Below are 17,997 nucleotides of genomic sequence, written 5' to 3' on the forward strand. Positions count from 1 at the left end.
ATGTAACAGTATGGCAATATTTATTAAATTGTGCATATTAGAAAGTTTGATGCATTATATTTGTGTTTTGATCGAGGCAAGCGTTTTTTTCCAGTCCATTGACAAATTTGAATGAATTCTACAAACCACTGTATCAACTCAATGGGAGGCTTGTTGTTTGCAGGTTCTGAGCATAGAAGTCACCCACAAAGTCAGGACCTGTCAAGGCGAATCTGTAGTTCAACAAGGCATGCTGTACTGTAGACCATCCATGCGTGTCCCGGCTGCATCTTGGGGCTGCCTGCTTCCTAGAGCACTACTTAGGGGCTACTTGGGACCCAATCACAGTGTCTGTATTGTAGTTTGTAACATTATTTGGTTATGAAAGCTGTGTTAATAAATAAAAACACAAGTAACCAAAAATGCCCCTGCGAATTAAACATGTTTGTGTTTTATTTTTTAACTTTAACATAATTGCCTAGGGGGGAAATATGCATAACTTGAAGCATTAATACCATTGCATGGACAAAATAAAATCTAAGGACCCTTCCAAGACTTGTCTTGCTGCTGCAGAGATTATGGGGCTATAGTTGGAAGTATAATGACCACTTTTTATGTGGTGTGTGTATATCTTCAAGACAAGTCAAATTGACAGCTAGTGGGACATTTTGCATGTGGATGAGAAAGAAAGAAGCTGTGCCAATTGTGCACTAATGCAAAAATGCAGGCAACACTTAAAAATCCAACACTCAATGATGTCTAAATATGACCTAAATAATGAACCAATCTTTCTTTCAACAGGGGACCAATCAACATTCAGTAATCAATTGTATATTATAATGCACTAATAAGGCATTCATTAAGCCAAGTAGCCATCTAACATCACTCGGTGTACCCGAATAGAGAGCCCTCTACACAACAGACAGAGTGTATCTGAAATGGCATGCCATTCCCTATATAGTGCACTAATTTTGACCAGGGCCCAGGGCTGCCATTTCCAACACAGCCAGGGAGAAAGAAAGGATGAGGTGGGGGGGACTTAGCCTGGTTAAACCAGAGTGAACACTGCACTCAATGGTAGTCAATGGTGAGTGCGGCATTCAGTCTGGTTCAACCAGGCTAGAGGGAAAAGTAGCACTTTAAAAGCTTTATACAAAGACTGCTGCAGGGACCTCCTATTATAATCAGAGTTAGGAAAACATTGAGATTGGCATAAAATAATTACAAGTAGCCATCTGATACTGTAGATTATAGATGAATGACACTGCCCAGTGATCAATAAATATAATTTCTTCATCCAAGAACTGAACTAAATATAGGTGTGGACATGCTATTTACACCATAAACACGTGGTGCGTGAGAACATTTTGGTCAAATAATATAGTTAAGTATGTCCATGCTATTATTACTCAATTATTCAAATGCCCTTCTAAGGCTGGTCAGTGGACTGATGGGACAAAAATATAACATGATCTGAAAACCCCTACCCTTCCCTCTAGGCCTGTATCCCTCTTCATAGTGACTATTCACTCTGGGGTAGTAAGACCTCACCCTGCATAACACACCCACCTTCATCCAAAACAGACACAAAACTTTCCCACCACTCATATCATTCTCCATTCCCACAATGGAGGGCATTAAGAAGTCAGAATGTGCATCCAAAATGGCACCCTATTCCCTATATAGTGCACTACTTTTGACCAGGGCCCTGGTCAAAATGTGTGGCAATGCACTAAACAGGGAATAGGGTGCCATTTCAGACGCAAACCAAACCGACACACTCCAATTAAATGGTAAAAACCGAAGATGCAGTCGATCGTCTCAAAGCTGTTTTATAACTGAAACACACAGCAGTGGCACCAGACACCAAACTTAGCCATCAAGGATACTTTCACTTGTACATTACTGAGGCTGGAATATGGAGAGAAGAAGAGGATGGAGAGAAGAGGAGGATGGAGGGAGGCAGAGGAGGAGAGGAGAAAGGGAGAGGGGGGGCCTTGAGTGTTCCTCTGGGAAAAGTTAAATGCTTTAGGAATAGTTCATCTTTTCCCTGGTGAGATATGAGAATGGTATAGATAAGAGTGATAGAGAAGATCGAGAGAAATCACGTGTGGATCCTCCTTTCTCTTTTAGACTGTAGGCCTACAACTGGAGCAGGTGGTTGTGTGTCCTTGTGTTCTCCACCCCCAGTATGTGTGTGTGTGTGTCATTCTTGCTGGAACGGTGTAGGTTCCGAAGATGAAGAGGATGGGGATGGTCTTGCTGAGTTGCTGTAATGCAGGAGTGAGGCTGGGGTCAAGGGGATGGAGATGGTGAGATCAGACTGCGACTGGGTGTCAGAGGTCAATCACTTGGTAGGGGGGATGTAGGGCTCCAGGAGTTGCATTGAGAAGGTGTTGACTTTTTCGGCCCCCCGTACCTCGTGGGGCAGCAGCGGTAACTTGATTATGTGGAAATCTTCATATAGATCCTCCATCTGGGACAGAGAATAGAGGTTAGGACATAATTTTAGGGGATAGGACACCACTTTAGGGGCATATCACATGGTGACAGACAACTGCTAACATGAAGAATAGTTATGCAGTGCTTTTTTCTCTCTCTTACCTGGTCCAGGTACTTGGACTGGATCTTGTGGCGGGCCTCGCACATCTTGCATGGCCGGTCTGAGTCGGGGAACACCAGCTGGTTGACGATAATGTTGTGCGTGTCGATGCGACACTTGGCCAGCTCCTGGATCAGACGCTCCGTCTCGTACAAGGACAGGAACTCGGCGATGCACACACAGATAAACGTTGTTTGTTCCTATGAGGGGGCGAGAGGCGTCAAACACAAGTAGAGACATAGACAGTCACTATACTGACTCCAACAACAGTAATTAACACACAATACTCAGTGACAATACTCCAATAACTCCATATAGTGAAGTAGAGTGGTTATCATTCAAATGAACATAATGTAGGTGTATATACATCTCAATGTTTTCCTAGAGCAATGATGTTAGGAAAAGCATTGTTATGGAGGTGTGTGTTTCTAAATGGGTCTGTGATGGTCTGACTTACAGGGTCTTTGAACTGCTCACTGACAGAGCGGATGACTGGTAGGGTCTCCTCCAGCTTAGAGGCCAGCTGGTCCGCGTTCATGTCCCCCAGACCCAGCATGTTACACATCTACGGGGGAGAAAGAGAGAGCGAGCGAGAACTAGAGAGAAGGATCATGCACAAGTGGCAATAATAAGAGAACTGATGCTACCGTAGGCCTCGACAGACAGACACAGACAGCAACTCTGAACAATACCAACAGAGCTTAAGGCTTAACACTGAAACAAATCAACAGTCAGCAGGCCTTACCTGTGAGATGAAGGGGCTGATCTGGTTTAGGGTCAGCAGGCCTTACCTGTGAGATGAAGGGGCTGATCTGGTTTAGGGTCAGCAGGCCTTACCTGTGAGATGAAGGGGCTGATTTGGTTTAGGGTTAGCAGGCCTTACCTGTGAGATGAAGGGACTGATCTGGTTTATGGTCAGCAGGCCTTACCTGTGAGATGAAGGGTCTGATCTGGTTTAGGGTCAGCAGGCCTTACCTGTGAGATGAAGGATCTGGTTTAGGGTCAGCAGGCCTTACCTGTGAGATGAAGGGGCTGATTTGGTTTAGGGTTAGCAGGCCTTACCTGTGAGATGAAGGGGCTGATCTGGTTTAGGGTCAGCAGGCCTTACCTGTGAGATGAAGGGGCTGATCTGGTTTAGGGTCAGTAGGCCTTACCTGTGAGATGAAGGGTCTGATCTGGTTTAGGGTTAGCAGGCCTTACCTGTGAGATGAAGGGTCTGATCTGGTTTAGGGTTAGCAGGCCTTACCTGTGAGATGAAGGGGCTGATCTGGTTTAGGGTCAGCAGGCCTTACCTGTGAGATGAAGGGACTGATCTGGTTCTTGATCTGCATGAGTCGTCCCAGGCCTCTCTCCACTATGGTGGGGAAGTTGAGCAGACGTAGCGTGTGGCCAGTGGGGGCAGTGTCGAACACCACCACAGAGAAGTTCATGCCTTTCACTAACCTGAACAGAGAGGAAAAGAGTCTGACTGAGGAACACTGTGGAATTTGTCAATATAACCTTATTAACCCTCTAGTTTCTAAGCTGGCAGAGGGGGGGGTTCTACTAAGCTAACATATAGATTTGTTTTAAGATGGCCATACCAAGGATAATTGATTTTGAATTTTAAGACCCCTTAAGGCAGGGTCTCCCAAACTTGGTCCTCGCTATAATAACAGATTCACTACTTGGAACAAATAGTACAAAATATTATACTAAGGAAGTTTGTTCTAAAGTGTCTGTCCTATATCTGAGAGATATAAGAAAGATCTATTTTTATAAATAAAAAAATACATGTATTTAACTCCTTATTTTAGGCACTAAACTATCTCCATATATACTTCCATTCATTTTTTAAACTGGTACAGGGGACCTTCAGACAAGTCTTGTGAGGCTTGTGGGCGTCCTAGAGACATTTACGTGTTTGTGAGAGACTCACTTTCCCACAGAGGGGTCATATTAGTGTGTAGCCCAAACTGTTTGGACGCTACAGACAGAAGTTGGCAGAAGAGGCTGTACCGACTTCAGGTGAGTCCCGTGACGCTTGTGGGGGTCATAGAGCAAAACGGAGAACACCATCGTGTTCGTGAGAGTCTCATAGTTTGCAGGCCAAACCGTTCGGACACTACAGACATTCGTGAGAAGATCGATTTTCAGGATGTCTAATGGCCTGACAAACACGCTCTAGCTCTGCCACCTTTCACCGCAGGTGAGGAAGGGCGATATCGGCGGATGCGCTGGATTGAGACTCAGCCCATGCAAAAAATATCTCTAGTTTAAACTGACAGATTTTGATGGGGATTTTTTCTATTATGGCCGTGGAAATTGTAGGAGAAGGGTTAAGCTAACCCAGATGTATGAATTTGATTCGGGTGACAATAAAGCCCAATAATATCAGCCCAACTAATTCCTACCACCACAAGTACAGACCAACAGCAACACTATCATCCATGGATATGGTGCATTCTATCACAGAAACTGAACATAACCAATGATTGACTGAATTTAAATAACTTTTAAAAGCACTCAAAGCATAACGTGTATCGATAACTATGTGGATGGCCATTAAGTGTTGACTTCATGACCTCGGTGTGTGTGTGTCTCCATACCTCATGACCTCTGCGTAGCTCATGGCCTCATCGATGCCGGGGAAGGCGCTCATGGCCTCCTGCATCATCTTCTTGCCCATACTCAGCATGTTGTCCTCTTCAAAGAACTCATCTGGGAGCTCCGCCACGCCCAGGCTGGGATCAATCTCCTGCAGGAGCGCACATACACACACACACACACACACACACACACACACACACACAGAGACACACACACACACACACACACACAGACAGACACAGACAGACGTCAGGGCAAGACACAGGAGGAAAGAAAAATCGCCATCTTAGGGAAAAACAGGCTTTGCTTACAATACTTTTTTTTATACTGATGACTAGATTGTCTATTTCTATTGTGTATGTGAAACACTGACACTATTGTGTGAATCAAGAGTTTACAGTCACATGTGATGCGTGTGTCATTCTCCAAACATAGCTGGCTGAATGTCACCCTCAAGTCAACATAGGCTCCTAAGTCGACTTCTATTAACATATTTGTGAGGAGGTAGTCTGACAAACCAGCTCTTTGCCTCTAATCATTCTCAAAACCTAGTAAGAGAGTGCAAACTGCAGAGAGCAACATCACCAGTCTGTAGGGTAGACAGAAAAAACTATGGCAGAGAGACTGGGTCTAAGGCTGACATACCATAGCAAAGAGGTTCTCGTAGCCCTTCACTTTTGTGGGCACCTTTGAGAACTTCTGGTCGAAGGCATCTGAGATGTTGTGGGCCGGGTCGGTGGAGATGATGAGCACGCTGTCGCGCACCGCAGCCAGCTGGACAGCCAGACTGCAGCTGTGGTGGCAAAGGACAGACAGATACATTAGCACACATAGACAGAAATGTCATGAGCACGCACAGACAGACTCATGACCACAGACATGAACACTGATAGACAGACACATGAACACTGACAAACAAGACAGACAGTTACCTTCTTCAACCCTTCAGTTAGAAACATTGTTATACGTTACAACATTAGTAACATGATGTCTTCTCAATTCAACTAAAATCAGTTTCACATGAAACTGACAAATTTAACCACCGAATTTTGAAATCGGTGCCTGAAAGTTATTATTGGCAGACTAAATAGCCTTGGTTTCTCAAATGACTGCCTCTCCTGGTTCACCAACTACTTCTTAGATAGAGTTCAATGTGTCAAATCGGAGGGCCTGTTGTCTGGACCTATGGCAGTCTCTATGGGGGTGCCACAGGGTTCAATTCTTGGGCCGACTCTTTTCTCTGTGTATATCAATGACGTCGCTCTTGCTGCTGGTGACTCTCAGATCCACCTCTACGCAGACGACACCATTTTGTATACATCTGGCCCTTCATTGGACACTGTGTTAACAAACCTCCAAACGAGCTTCAATTCCATACAACACTCCTTCAGTAGCCTCCAACTGCTCTTAAACACTAGCAAAACTAAATGCATGCTCTTCAACCGAACGCTGCTTGCACCCGCCCACCCGACTAGAATCACTACACTCGACGGGTCTGACCTAGAGTATGTGGACAACTACAAATATCTAGGTGTCTGGTTAGACTGTAAACTCTCCTTCCAGACTCACATTAAGAATCTCCAATCCAAAGTTAAATCTAGAATCGGCTTCCTATTTCGCAACAAAGCCTCCTTCACTCATGCTGCCAAACATGCCCTCGTAAAACTGACTATCCTACCGATCCTTGACTTCGGCGATGTCATTTACAAAATAGCCTCCAACACTCTACTCAGCAAATTGGATGTTGTCTATCACAGTGCCATCCGTTTTGTCTCCAAAGCCCCATATAATACCCACCACTGTGACCTGTACGCTCCTGTTGGCTGGTCCTCACTACATATTCGTCGCCAAACCCACTGGCTCCAGGCCATCTATAAATCACTGCTAGGCAAATCCCCGCCTTATCTTAGCTCATTGGTCACCATAGCAACACCCACCCGTAGTCTGCGCTCCAGCGGGTATATCTCACTGGTCATCCCCAAAGCCAACACCTCCTTTGGCCGCAATTCCTTCCAGTTCTCTGCTGCCAATGACTGGAACAAATTGCAAAAATCTCTGAAGCTGGAGACACTTATCTCCCTCACTAACTTTAAGCATCAGTTGTCAGAGCACCTTACCGATCACTGCACCTGTACACAGCCCATCTGAAATTAGCCCGCCCAACTACCTCATCCCTATATTGTTATTTATTTTGCTCATTTGTACCCCAGTATCTCTATTTGCACATCATCTCTTGCACATCTATCATTCCAGTGTTAATACTAATTGTAATTATTTTGCACTATAGCCTATTTTATTGCCTTACCTCCATAACTTGCTAAATTTACACACACTGTATATATATGTATTTCTGTTGTATTTTTTTTTTGACTTTGTTTTGTTTTACCCCATATGTAACTCTGTGTTGTTGTTTTTATCGCACTGCTTTGCTTTATCTTGACCAGGTCGCAGTTGTAAATGAGAACTTGTTCTCAACTGGTTTACCTGGTTAAATAAAGGTGAAATAAAATAAATAAAATAAAAAAGTGATGGTCCATGTTGAGTTGATGGTAGTATCTAGTTAAAACTAGCTAGCTACATAACATTAGATAGATAGCTGAGTTTGCTAACCTGCTGTTTGCTGTTTATATCAAAGATTGTTCAGAACTGTTTCTAACTCGCTGGATTGCTAGCTAACATGTAGCAAGTAATGACAGTCTCATGAATTTGACAGCTAGCTGGCTAGCTATTGTTGTCATTTTAGCTAACCAGCTTTCTAGCTAACGTTAGCTCACTGTGTTTTCCACTGAAATAAGAGCTACGCTGGTGGTAAATTACTGTCAATAAAAATACATTAATTGAACTTCGGGCTAGTGGTATTGTATGTAAACAAGGTACACTACCTAGCTAGCTATACTTGGCTAGGGCTAGGCCATTCATTTTGCTAGTGACGTTAGCTAATAGTGACAAAGCACTATTTCGCATCGACCTACCTGCATGTCGTTTTGCCAACACCACCTTTGCCTCCAACAAATATCCATTTCAGAGATTTCTGCTCTATAATGTTTTTCAATGTTGGTTCTAAAGGCTCCACATCGGGCGCATCTTCAAATTCTTCTTCCAATGAAGCTGCCATCTTGTGTGAACAGGTCAGCAAATGGGATGTACCAAATAATAACAACAGCTGGGTAGAAAAAAGCGACCCTCTTTTGGGCTGTACCAAGTATTCTGGTAAATTATCATATTCACCAAATACATAATATTAATTATGGCAAGCCAATTACTTTGAATAGTCTACTGTCTATTATCTCTTATTATAAACTGGGTGGTTCGAGCCCTGAATGCTGATTGGCTGAAAAACGTGGTATACCATGGGTATGACAAAACATTTATTTTTACTGCTCTAATTACGTTGGTAACCACTTTATTATAGCAATAAGGCACCTCGGGGGTTTGTGATATATGGCCAATATACCATATTGTGAAAACCTATAATTACAATAAAACGGCTATAATAAAGTTACAATAAGATCTAGATTTCTAAGAATAGAAATCAAAATGAATTTAAAACATATTTTCAGCAAATAATCTAATCAAAAACCACATTTAAAAACTCATAATTTATAAGAAACAATAAAACAATGGATGGATATTGAGCAACAAAGACACAGGAGGCCCATCTATTAGGAATTGTTGTTTTTATTACACATCAGGAATAACAGTAAGAGAACACATTAAAAGACATACAGAGCTGCCTGGCCATAGGGGAGTTCTTACAAATGCTTGATAGGCTGGTCCATCTTCAGCCCAGTGTAAATTGTTAGCTTTTTTTTTGCACTGAATAACTATTATTTGGCTGGGGTCCTCAAAGGGAAAATGAGCCGGTTTGTCTTCCAAATTCAAAAGACATAAAATACATAAACATGGGATAATAATGAAAATAATAATGAAAATATATATATATATATATATTTTTAATCTTCTTCTTCTCTGAATTTCTAATAGACTAGACGCTGTGTTGCATATTGCTGCCTTTCGCAGGTCGGAGTGCGGATTGAACATTGGTCATAAAAAACAAAAGGGGCAATGGGAAAATCTTAAATTGCACCACCATCTAACCCTGCACCTATACACTATCCCCCAAAACCTACCACCCCATCCCACTACTTTGGCCCTAAAATATCCTAAACCAGGCCGTCGGCATGGGAGGATGGAACCCCTTCTCTCAAAACTTCCTGTAGATCTTCTGAACTAAAATCTCTCACACCCAAATATTTCTCTGCTGCAACTACCACATCTATCTTCTGTGATTTCTGCTCCATCAGTGCAGTTGATCACCATGGCTATGAACGCAAGACATCCAACCTTACTAAAACTCATCCACTCTGGATTATTTTAAGCATTAGTGTTACATAGTCAAAAAAGTGAATTGTTAATACAGTAGTTTCCTTAACATGGTTCATCATGGTAATGTCTTTGGTGGCCCTAAAAAGTTTCAAGTTGATAGTGTGAGAGATTTATTATTTTCATAATTGATGGGATGACTAACTTAGAAAGAATGCATTCTGGACTGTGCTAATGTAGGTTGTGACTCCTGGCAAGCTGTGATTGATGTGAATAGCTGTTTTAGGGGGTAAAATGAGATAAGGATTTTGTCTCCAGATACTGGAATATACTGGTTCTTTGTGATCTCTGAACCTTCCTTGGACGTAGGAATGGTGTCTAAGGGAGCTGGCTCTTCTCACTATGACAGGTTGTTATGATATGGACATATGCCTGGCAACAGGGGTGCATCAACGGATTGGCTGAGTAAGTCTAAACCACGCTCAAGTCTTTACTCTGATTGGCCAGCAGAGAGGTGGGAAACTCTCTGTCAGAGAATTTGAGGAAGAACATGTAAACAATGGATTTAGTTCTCTGTCTGCCCTGCGAGGTTTTTCAGTGAGCCCGTATATGAACCAACATACTTATCATCCATACATTTTGCATATAATAAATTTAGCTTGGATTGAAGATCTCTTGATTCTTATTCCAATACCAGATTTGAATTACACAATTTCTAACAATTGGTGACCTCCGATGTGATCTGGTAGCAGAACTTCGCTGGAATTCATCCAGCCTATTGGACAATCGCTGTCTTTGAACCGTGTGTTTCACAAAGTGCCCAGGCTTTTAAAAAGGTAAGCAAACACCTATTGTAATATAACTAAAGTTTTGCACATTGGCTTTATCCAAATTAATTTTGTGAAGCACCTGTTTGATGTAAGTGAACTCTATTACTCTATAAATAACGATTATAGATTACTAATTCCATTTGATAAAATACCATGCAAATGTTTGATAATTGTGATGGTTAAAACCCATGGGAGGTGCGAGCTATGGTTAGACAACCATAGGAGGTACCTTTAAAAACCGGTGCGAGCTATGGATAGAAAATCCATAGGAGGTACCTTTAAAAGACGGTGCGGGCTATGGATAGAAAATCCATAGGAGGTACCTTTAAAAAACGGTGCGAGCTATGGTTAGAGATCCATAGGAGGTACTTTAAAGCTAGAGTGTTACTGTATGCATGAGGGTGTGAATGATAATGTACCTTGATGAAAAGCCAATTAGGGATAAAAAAAAAAAAACTATTCAAACTGTATAATTTGGGGATAACTGTTGGGTTTGTGTTTACTTAAACCATATAACCCGTTAAAAACAATTGGGAACATAAAGCTAAAGTGATGAATTGTGTGACTGAACAGTAACACTCTAGCTTTGAAACAGTTGAGCTGATATGTTTGAACTGTGCCGTTTGGTGTTAGACATAGCATAATTCTGGTTATAGGTGCTTGGGTTGAGGCTTTTTTTTGTTGATTATTTGATGTAATGTTTGACGTTTGACCCTGCAAAATACTGGTTAAACAATTAGACTGAAATAATTCGGTTTATCGTTTAAATATAAACGTGCACCAACTTTAACTAATTAGGTGGGAATCATTTGATTTAAATAAATAGATTAAAGTACTTTGAATAACGGCAGAATATTGGAAACGCGCTAAAACGAGAAACAGCTCCTCACAAAGCCTGTTCCCCCTGGACAAGGAATAGGTAGAGTTGCGAGGGGAGGGGCTGGAGACAGCGAAAGTGTGGCTTTTTGAGCCATGAAAGACTGGAAGTTGGCTGGGAACACCACGGGGTGATTATTTGAGAGGTGCAAGTGGGTTTCTGACGAGAGATGTTCTAAACTTGCTCACCCGAACACAGACGTGCGTCATGGGTGAGAAAGTAGAGAATGTTTACATTTGCATTTTTGGTAATTTGGCAGACGCTCTTGTCTAGAGCGATTTATGGGAGCAATTGGGGTTGAGTGCCTTGCTCGAGGGCACATCGGCAGATTTTTCGCCTGGTCGGCTCGGGGATTGGAACCGGCGACCTCTCGGTTGTTGGCGCGGCGCTATTGATCACTAAGCTGCCTGCCGCCCCATATGAGTTTAAGGTTGTGGCGTTGTTGGATCATGTGATGGTGGAATAAACTGACCATAAGTAATGTTGTTTTAGACGTAATGTATAATATAGTACAAAGCAAATAGAGGGTTAAATTGAACTAATTATCATGGTAGAGCTAACGTAGTACAGTGAGGGAACTTCATTTTGTGTCAGAGGGTAAGATGAGATCATTAATGGTACTATTGGTGGAAATCTATTTATCATTTCAAGGCATGGAGTAACAATCTGCATTTATGAGTGTAAATTCCACTGCTGATGTGTTGATTGAATGGGTACGATGGAGTATTTGGTTTGGTAATGTTGAATGGACTATTTGTAGCGTGTTTTGGGGTTAAATAGAAAAAACTCACTTATTCAATAGGGAATGGTGGAGAGAGAGAGAGTTTTTACGTGTATTAAAAGTTGCATAAGATAGCTTTAGTAGTATTCTAGAAAGTTCTATGAAAATATGTTATAAGGTTACCATGCGCTTTCCCCGAAGGAGCAAGGGGAGGGTGAGAGACAGTACAGTTCAGATGGTAGGAACATCATTAAATGTATGCGTATCAACGATAGCAAGTATTTGTTTTATTAATTAGGGCCTAATCAGAGAGAACGGTTAAAGAAATTGAATAGCGAACTGAAATGGGTTAATATAAATTTTTGGTACATTTTAGAACGATAATGTATTTTGGTTACGTGGATGCAAGTGACCTTGGCTGTTGTGCTGGGGAAATAGCGCCAGCCTGTGGTGGGTTCTGGAATTGTTACATAAAACAAACGTATATTTTAAACTAAAGTGATGGAGTAGGCTACAATTATAACATTATCAGAAAAAAGGCACAATTTAATGTGAAATAGTTATTACAATTAGTATCATTGATCCAGTAATGATATAAGGATAGTAGAGGAAGGCAGGGGATTTAATCTCATTTAGGGAAGTTATATTAGGAAGAAAATACCACTAAATGAGGGAACATTTGATGTAACCGTGATTGTATTGGCTAAAAACTCAAATATGACATTTACAGGGGGGACAGATTTTCCTAGGGGGTTGAACAAATAATTGATAATGGATCATTTGAGATGAGATCACATGTAGTAGAGTTAGGGTAATCAATTAAATAATCATTGTATACTCGAGGAATTTTGAGTGGTTTTATGGATTAGTTATGAGGAATTAGATTGATAAAAACAATTATTGATGGGTTAAGACTGGGGATATCTGTATCATGTTTTGTGTATACTACCATCTTTAGATTATAACCAGGAGAAAGAGATTAGCTCATCTCAGTTAGGCAGTATTTAGGTCATAAGAGGGAGCTACCAAATTAAGTTGAGCCTAACTATCTTTGATTGTTATTTTTCAATTGGGTTTTTCAAACAAAAAACAACACACCTAGTATGATGTTTATAAAGCCTTGTCGTTTCAATTTTGGGGGGTTTTCAGCAGGTCAAGGGTGATAGGTCTTAGAGGAGCACACACAGTGAATTTTATGGAGTTTTTTAGGTTTTGGCTGAGTTTGGGGTATATATGATTTCTTATGAGAATGAATTGATAATAACTGTAGGACTTAATGAACACTTGGGATAACTAACATTTATGAAATATTTAGAATTAATATTTAGAATAATGGTAATGTTGGGTATACTATGGGATGGAACAGTTCATTGAATAATTTCAATTGCCTCTGAACTCTGTTTTAACCTTCTGGTGTTAATTAATAATCCACACTAGTAAATTCTAAAGGCATGAGAGGAGGACTTTAAGGTAGTTTATTTTACTAAGTTGAGGGTAATTTACAGTACAGTGAAAATTGTGAAGAACATTATAATTTGGTAATAATATATTTGATTTGAACCATTAAATAACAGAAGAGAGAGTGGAGGGATGGCAATTGGATAATGAACTACCAATATTACCTAAGTGATTGTTTAGGTAGGTGGTAATAGACACATGGGCAAATCATGTGTCAAAAAGGGGGAGTGATAGGATTAAATAATAATGATAGGATTAAAATAAAAAAATACTTTAAAAAATAAAATAAAATAAAAAAATAGAAATTGAGAGCTCAACATGTATGTGTGAAGATAGTTCATTAACCACACCTGTATGTCAGAGGTTTTGTGCCCCACAGGTGAACTAAAGGAGAAGGTGACCCACTCTATCTCACCAGGAGACTGGGTGTGGATCCAGTCCCTAAAAGAAGAAAAACTGGAAGCAGGCCTGTTGGGAAGGGCCCTATCAAATCCTATTAGATCCACCTGGGTGCATGTCACATACTGCAAAAAGGTAAACCCAGTTACACCTGATGAACAAACACAGAGTTAGGAGAAAGAACCGATCACCATTAGGGCTCGGGGGTTGGCTCCTTAACGAAGATTCCCTTACCCTGTCTGATCATCCCTGTGTGAGTTCGGTAGAAGGTGAAGCAATGGGTTGGCGTCTGACATGTTCTCAGGGCGAGGGTGGGGATTCACAGGTCTCCTGACGGTAGGTAGCTGTCTGATTGTGGGGGCCATATTCCTAACACACTCAAACCCTCCTGATCAGCCAGAAGTAGTAGTTAACCTAAAACAAGTTGATAAAATAATACCTGAGCACAGTCTACGAAGGCATAGGAGACAGCTAGACGTAGGGAAAGGGGAAGTACTAGGGACTTTAGGGGAGGACATCACCATATGTATGTCACCATGTACATCCTGGGATTATGTAGTTGCTCATACCGAGGGGGGGGATATGTAAATCTCCATACACAGTTTAGGGACAGGTGTAGTATTGTGAAAGTAGGGAATTAACAGAAATGGCAGTGCGACCCATAGAAGGGTAGGTACTGTCTGAAAGTCTGAAGTACGCAAAAACAGGTTTATCCTCCATGCAAGCCACCTGGGAATGTGGTGAAAGAGTCTTATGGTAACTTGAACTATCTATATCCCCCGATAACAAAGTCATTCCGACCTAGGTTGCCTACGTTTGAAGTCTCAGGGGATTCTAATTGTTTTTCTAGGACTAGTAAGATAGGATACAGAGTAGGGCATCTTAGCTCCTGCTCCTACACAGAGAATATCACAACTAAAAGAGACCATGACTAATCTCTCCTCTTTGTTGCAGCCAGAGGATTTTAGGAACCAAAACCAGGCCCGTGCTGACATCTGATGGTTGTGTGGTGATAACTGATTGTGAATTCACCTACATACGCAAATAATCAAACGTGTCAGAGACTGGTGAGTTGTCACGTAGAAAGTAGGACCTCCTCCCGGGATCCTTTGATGAAAGGATCCTTTGATGGGATAAAAACGTAGATTGGATGAATTATATTTACTATAACCAGCAAAGATTTATAAACCTCACTCGTGATGCAATAAAGGGATTAGCTGAGCAGACAGCGGCAACTAGCTTAATGACATGGCAGGATAGAATAGCTTTAGATATGCTTTTGGCTGGGCGGGGCGGAGTTTGTGTTCTGTTTGGATATATGTGCTGTATTTTCATCCTCAAACAATATAGCACCGGACGGGTCCGTGACAAAAGAGTTTCAGGGGAGTAACTACGCTGACGAACAAACTGGCTGAGAACTCTGGTATTGATAGCTCCATAAACGGTTGGTTTGATAACATATTTGGTAAATGGAAAACTATTGTTGTAACTATTCTGGGTGAAGTTATAGCTTCTATGGGTATACTTGTTCTTTGTGGATGTTGTCTTATTTCCTGTGTCTGAGGTTTGGTGAGAAAGGAGATGGGGAAGGTGGTTTCCCAACAGATGGTGAGATACGGCCCAATCCTGGACTCCGACCTAAGGAATTAAGGATATGACCTACCAGGCTTGGTGGAGTGACACTAGAGGGTGTCTAAAGGGGGCCAAAATATACTTCTCTGTTTGTGTTTTATGTTTTAATAGTCTTATGTTTTGTGTTCTATTAATCCTGTGGTTTATGGTTTGAAGTTCCTTGGTGACTGGTAACAATTTGCAAGTTGGGTGTAGATGGACTGAGGGTTTTTATTTTTTTGTATCATTATGGCCTATTGTATTGTATTATAATGAATGACACCCTGTGTTTTCTTATTTTTTGAATCACACCCTAGGGGGTGTGAAAAGAGGGATTGTGAGAGATGTATTATTTTCATAATTGATGGGATGACTAACTTAGAAAGAATGCATTCTGGACTGTGCTAATGTAGGTTGTGACACCTGGCTAAGCTGTGATTGATGTGAAGAGCTGTTTTAGGGGGTAAAATGAGATAAGGATTTTGTCTCCAGATACTGGAATATACTGGTTCTTTGTGATCTCTGAACCTTCCTTGGACGTAGGAATGGTGTCTAAGGGAGCTGGCTCTTCTCACTATGACAGGTTGTTATGATATGGACATATGCCTGGCAACAGGGGTGCATCAACGGATTGGCTGAGTAAGTCTAAACCACACTCAAGTCTTTACTCTGATTGGCCAGCAGAGAGGTGGGAAACTCTCTGTCAGAGTATTTGAGGAAGAACATGTAAACAATGGATTTAGTTCTCTGTCTGCCCTGCGAGGTTTTTCAGTGAGCCCGTATATGAACCAACATACTTATCATCCATACATTTTGCATATAAAAAATTTAGATTGGATTGAAGATCTCTTGATTCTTATTCCAATACCAGATTTGAATTACGCAATTTCTAACAATAGGCCACTGTGAAATTAATTCACAAAGCAATTAAATGGACCCGTAAAATTATGAATAACTCAGCCATCTCTTAACCAATCCCTTAGTTTTTCTCTAACTAAATTAAGAGATGTGCCACATACCCGTGTTATTTTGACTCCTGCTTCATGTGAATATGTTTTTCAAAGGTTTTCCAAAATGTCCAAGAGTGAGGAAAAATCGATACTGACAGACCTTAGTTATTGATGCAAATTTGAGTCATGGGCAAGCGTTTGAAAGTGGGCGTTACTAAATAAGTGGGAGGATCAACATAAGTGAGTGTATGGAAACCTAACAGCTAATTGGCCAGATTGGTTGCCACTCGAGACCTTTTTGCGTGGCTGTTTGCTGCTTCCTTGTAGCATGCTGCTTCCTTGTAGCATTTTAGCTAAGCCTAAACATTTTCCTAACATTAACCTCATTGTCCTTACCTGCTACGTTCATTCTCCTAACCTGCTTAGCTAAAATGATACAAATAAGCAGCAAGCAGCCACTGTTCTGAGGGCAAAAGGGGGTGAAACTCAATATTAGGAAGGTGTTCTTAATGTTTTGTCCACTCAGGGTACGTCTACAGCTACTGGATAACATGACTACACCAGATAATAGCATAGTAGGACTCAGATGAACACATTGTGCAATCCAACAGGCCGCGTGGGTGCAGACATTTACCCACACAAACATCCCAACAACAACCATCAGTAACAGAGCGAGACAATACGTCCCAAATGGCACCCTATTCCCTACATAGTGCACTACCTTTGACCAGAGCCCTATGGGGCTGCACAATATAGGGAAAAGGGTGCCATTTGGGATGAAGAATAGAGCTCCGCCTGTCCTGTCTCTTCACCGGGGCCAGCCAGTCAAGTCAGGTTAACAAAATTAAATGTTTATTTTTGGGGTAATTTTGGCAGAAATGTTGCAGATGGGGAGGTTGAAGTCCCTAGTGAGACACCATGGGAGAATGGAGGGATGTATTGCGAGAGGAAATGGTAGAATTATGATTTAGTGGGAAAGATGGGTTGATCTGTGGCTGTCTGAAGGATGGAATTGATGAGTGTTGAAGTAAGTATAAACATAAATGTACAGGGTAAAGGTCCTCCAATCAGGGGTGAGGGGGGGATGTGATTATTGTATGTTCTGCTTTTCGTTATTTATGTTTTGTGGTTTGGCTTCATGCTGTGAGCGGTGTGTGTGCTGGTCCTGGTTGTTATGGGTGCGCTCGCTTCCATGCCCACCCGGGAGTCGGGCGGGGCTTGGTTTTTCCCGCCCTTGGAAAATCCCTTTGGGCCAGGGGCGGGGCCTTGCTGGCGTCTCGAGGTGGGTGGGGGCGAGTGCACCCTCTGACCAGAGCACCCACTGACCAGAGCACCCTCTGTGGGAGCGGATATTTGTATTGTCTGTATTGTTGTTTTAAAATAAAACATATATATATAAATAAAAAATATTAAAAGTCTGGTAAACTACGAGACAGACAGGCCATAGATATAGCACTTGGGTTCAATCCACATACCTCTGTACTGTACATAGCCACCACGGATAAATCAAATACAATTTTATTTGTCACATGCACTGAATACTACAGGTGTAGACCTTACCGTGAAATGCTTATTTACAAGCCCTTAACCAACAATGCAGTTTAAAGAAAAATAAGAGTTAAGAAAAATATTTACGAAATAAAGTAAAAAATAAAAGA

General features: G+C 41.5%; 1 protein-coding gene across 1 annotated transcript; it reads right to left on the bottom strand.

Annotated features, from left to right (window-relative positions):
- Positions 1–402: 402 nt before the first annotated feature.
- On the bottom strand, positions 403–8,323 carry get3 (guided entry of tail-anchored proteins factor 3, ATPase). The gene is made up of 7 exons (XM_045213256.1): positions 8,143–8,323; positions 5,816–5,963; positions 5,170–5,318; positions 3,874–4,024; positions 3,039–3,146; positions 2,584–2,781; positions 403–2,455 (listed from the first exon to the last, which is right to left on the bottom strand). The coding sequence occupies exons 1-7, from the start codon at positions 8,283–8,285 to the stop codon at positions 2,327–2,329; spliced, it is 1,026 nt and encodes a 341-aa protein (XP_045069191.1). The 5' UTR covers positions 8,286–8,323; the 3' UTR covers positions 403–2,326.
- Positions 8,324–17,997: the final 9,674 nt, after the last annotated feature.

This window comes from Coregonus clupeaformis, unplaced genomic scaffold (genome assembly GCF_020615455.1).
Source record: "Coregonus clupeaformis isolate EN_2021a unplaced genomic scaffold, ASM2061545v1 scaf0095, whole genome shotgun sequence".
Classification (NCBI taxonomy): Eukaryota; Metazoa; Chordata; class Actinopteri; order Salmoniformes; family Salmonidae; genus Coregonus; species Coregonus clupeaformis.

Excerpts from the sequence above, each read along its gene's own strand:
- get3 (XM_045213256.1), bottom strand. The coding sequence starts at position 8,285 with ATGGCAGCTTCATTGGAAGAAGAATTTGAAGATGCGCCCGATGTGGAG. Across the intron at positions 5,964-8,142 it reads GTTGGCAAAACGACATGCAG|CTGCAGTCTGGCTGTCCAGC; the intron begins GTAGGTCGATGC and ends TTGCCACCACAG. Across the intron at positions 2,456-2,583 it reads AGTCCAAGTACCTGGACCAG|ATGGAGGATCTATATGAAGA; the intron begins GTAAGAGAGAGA and ends TCTCTGTCCCAG.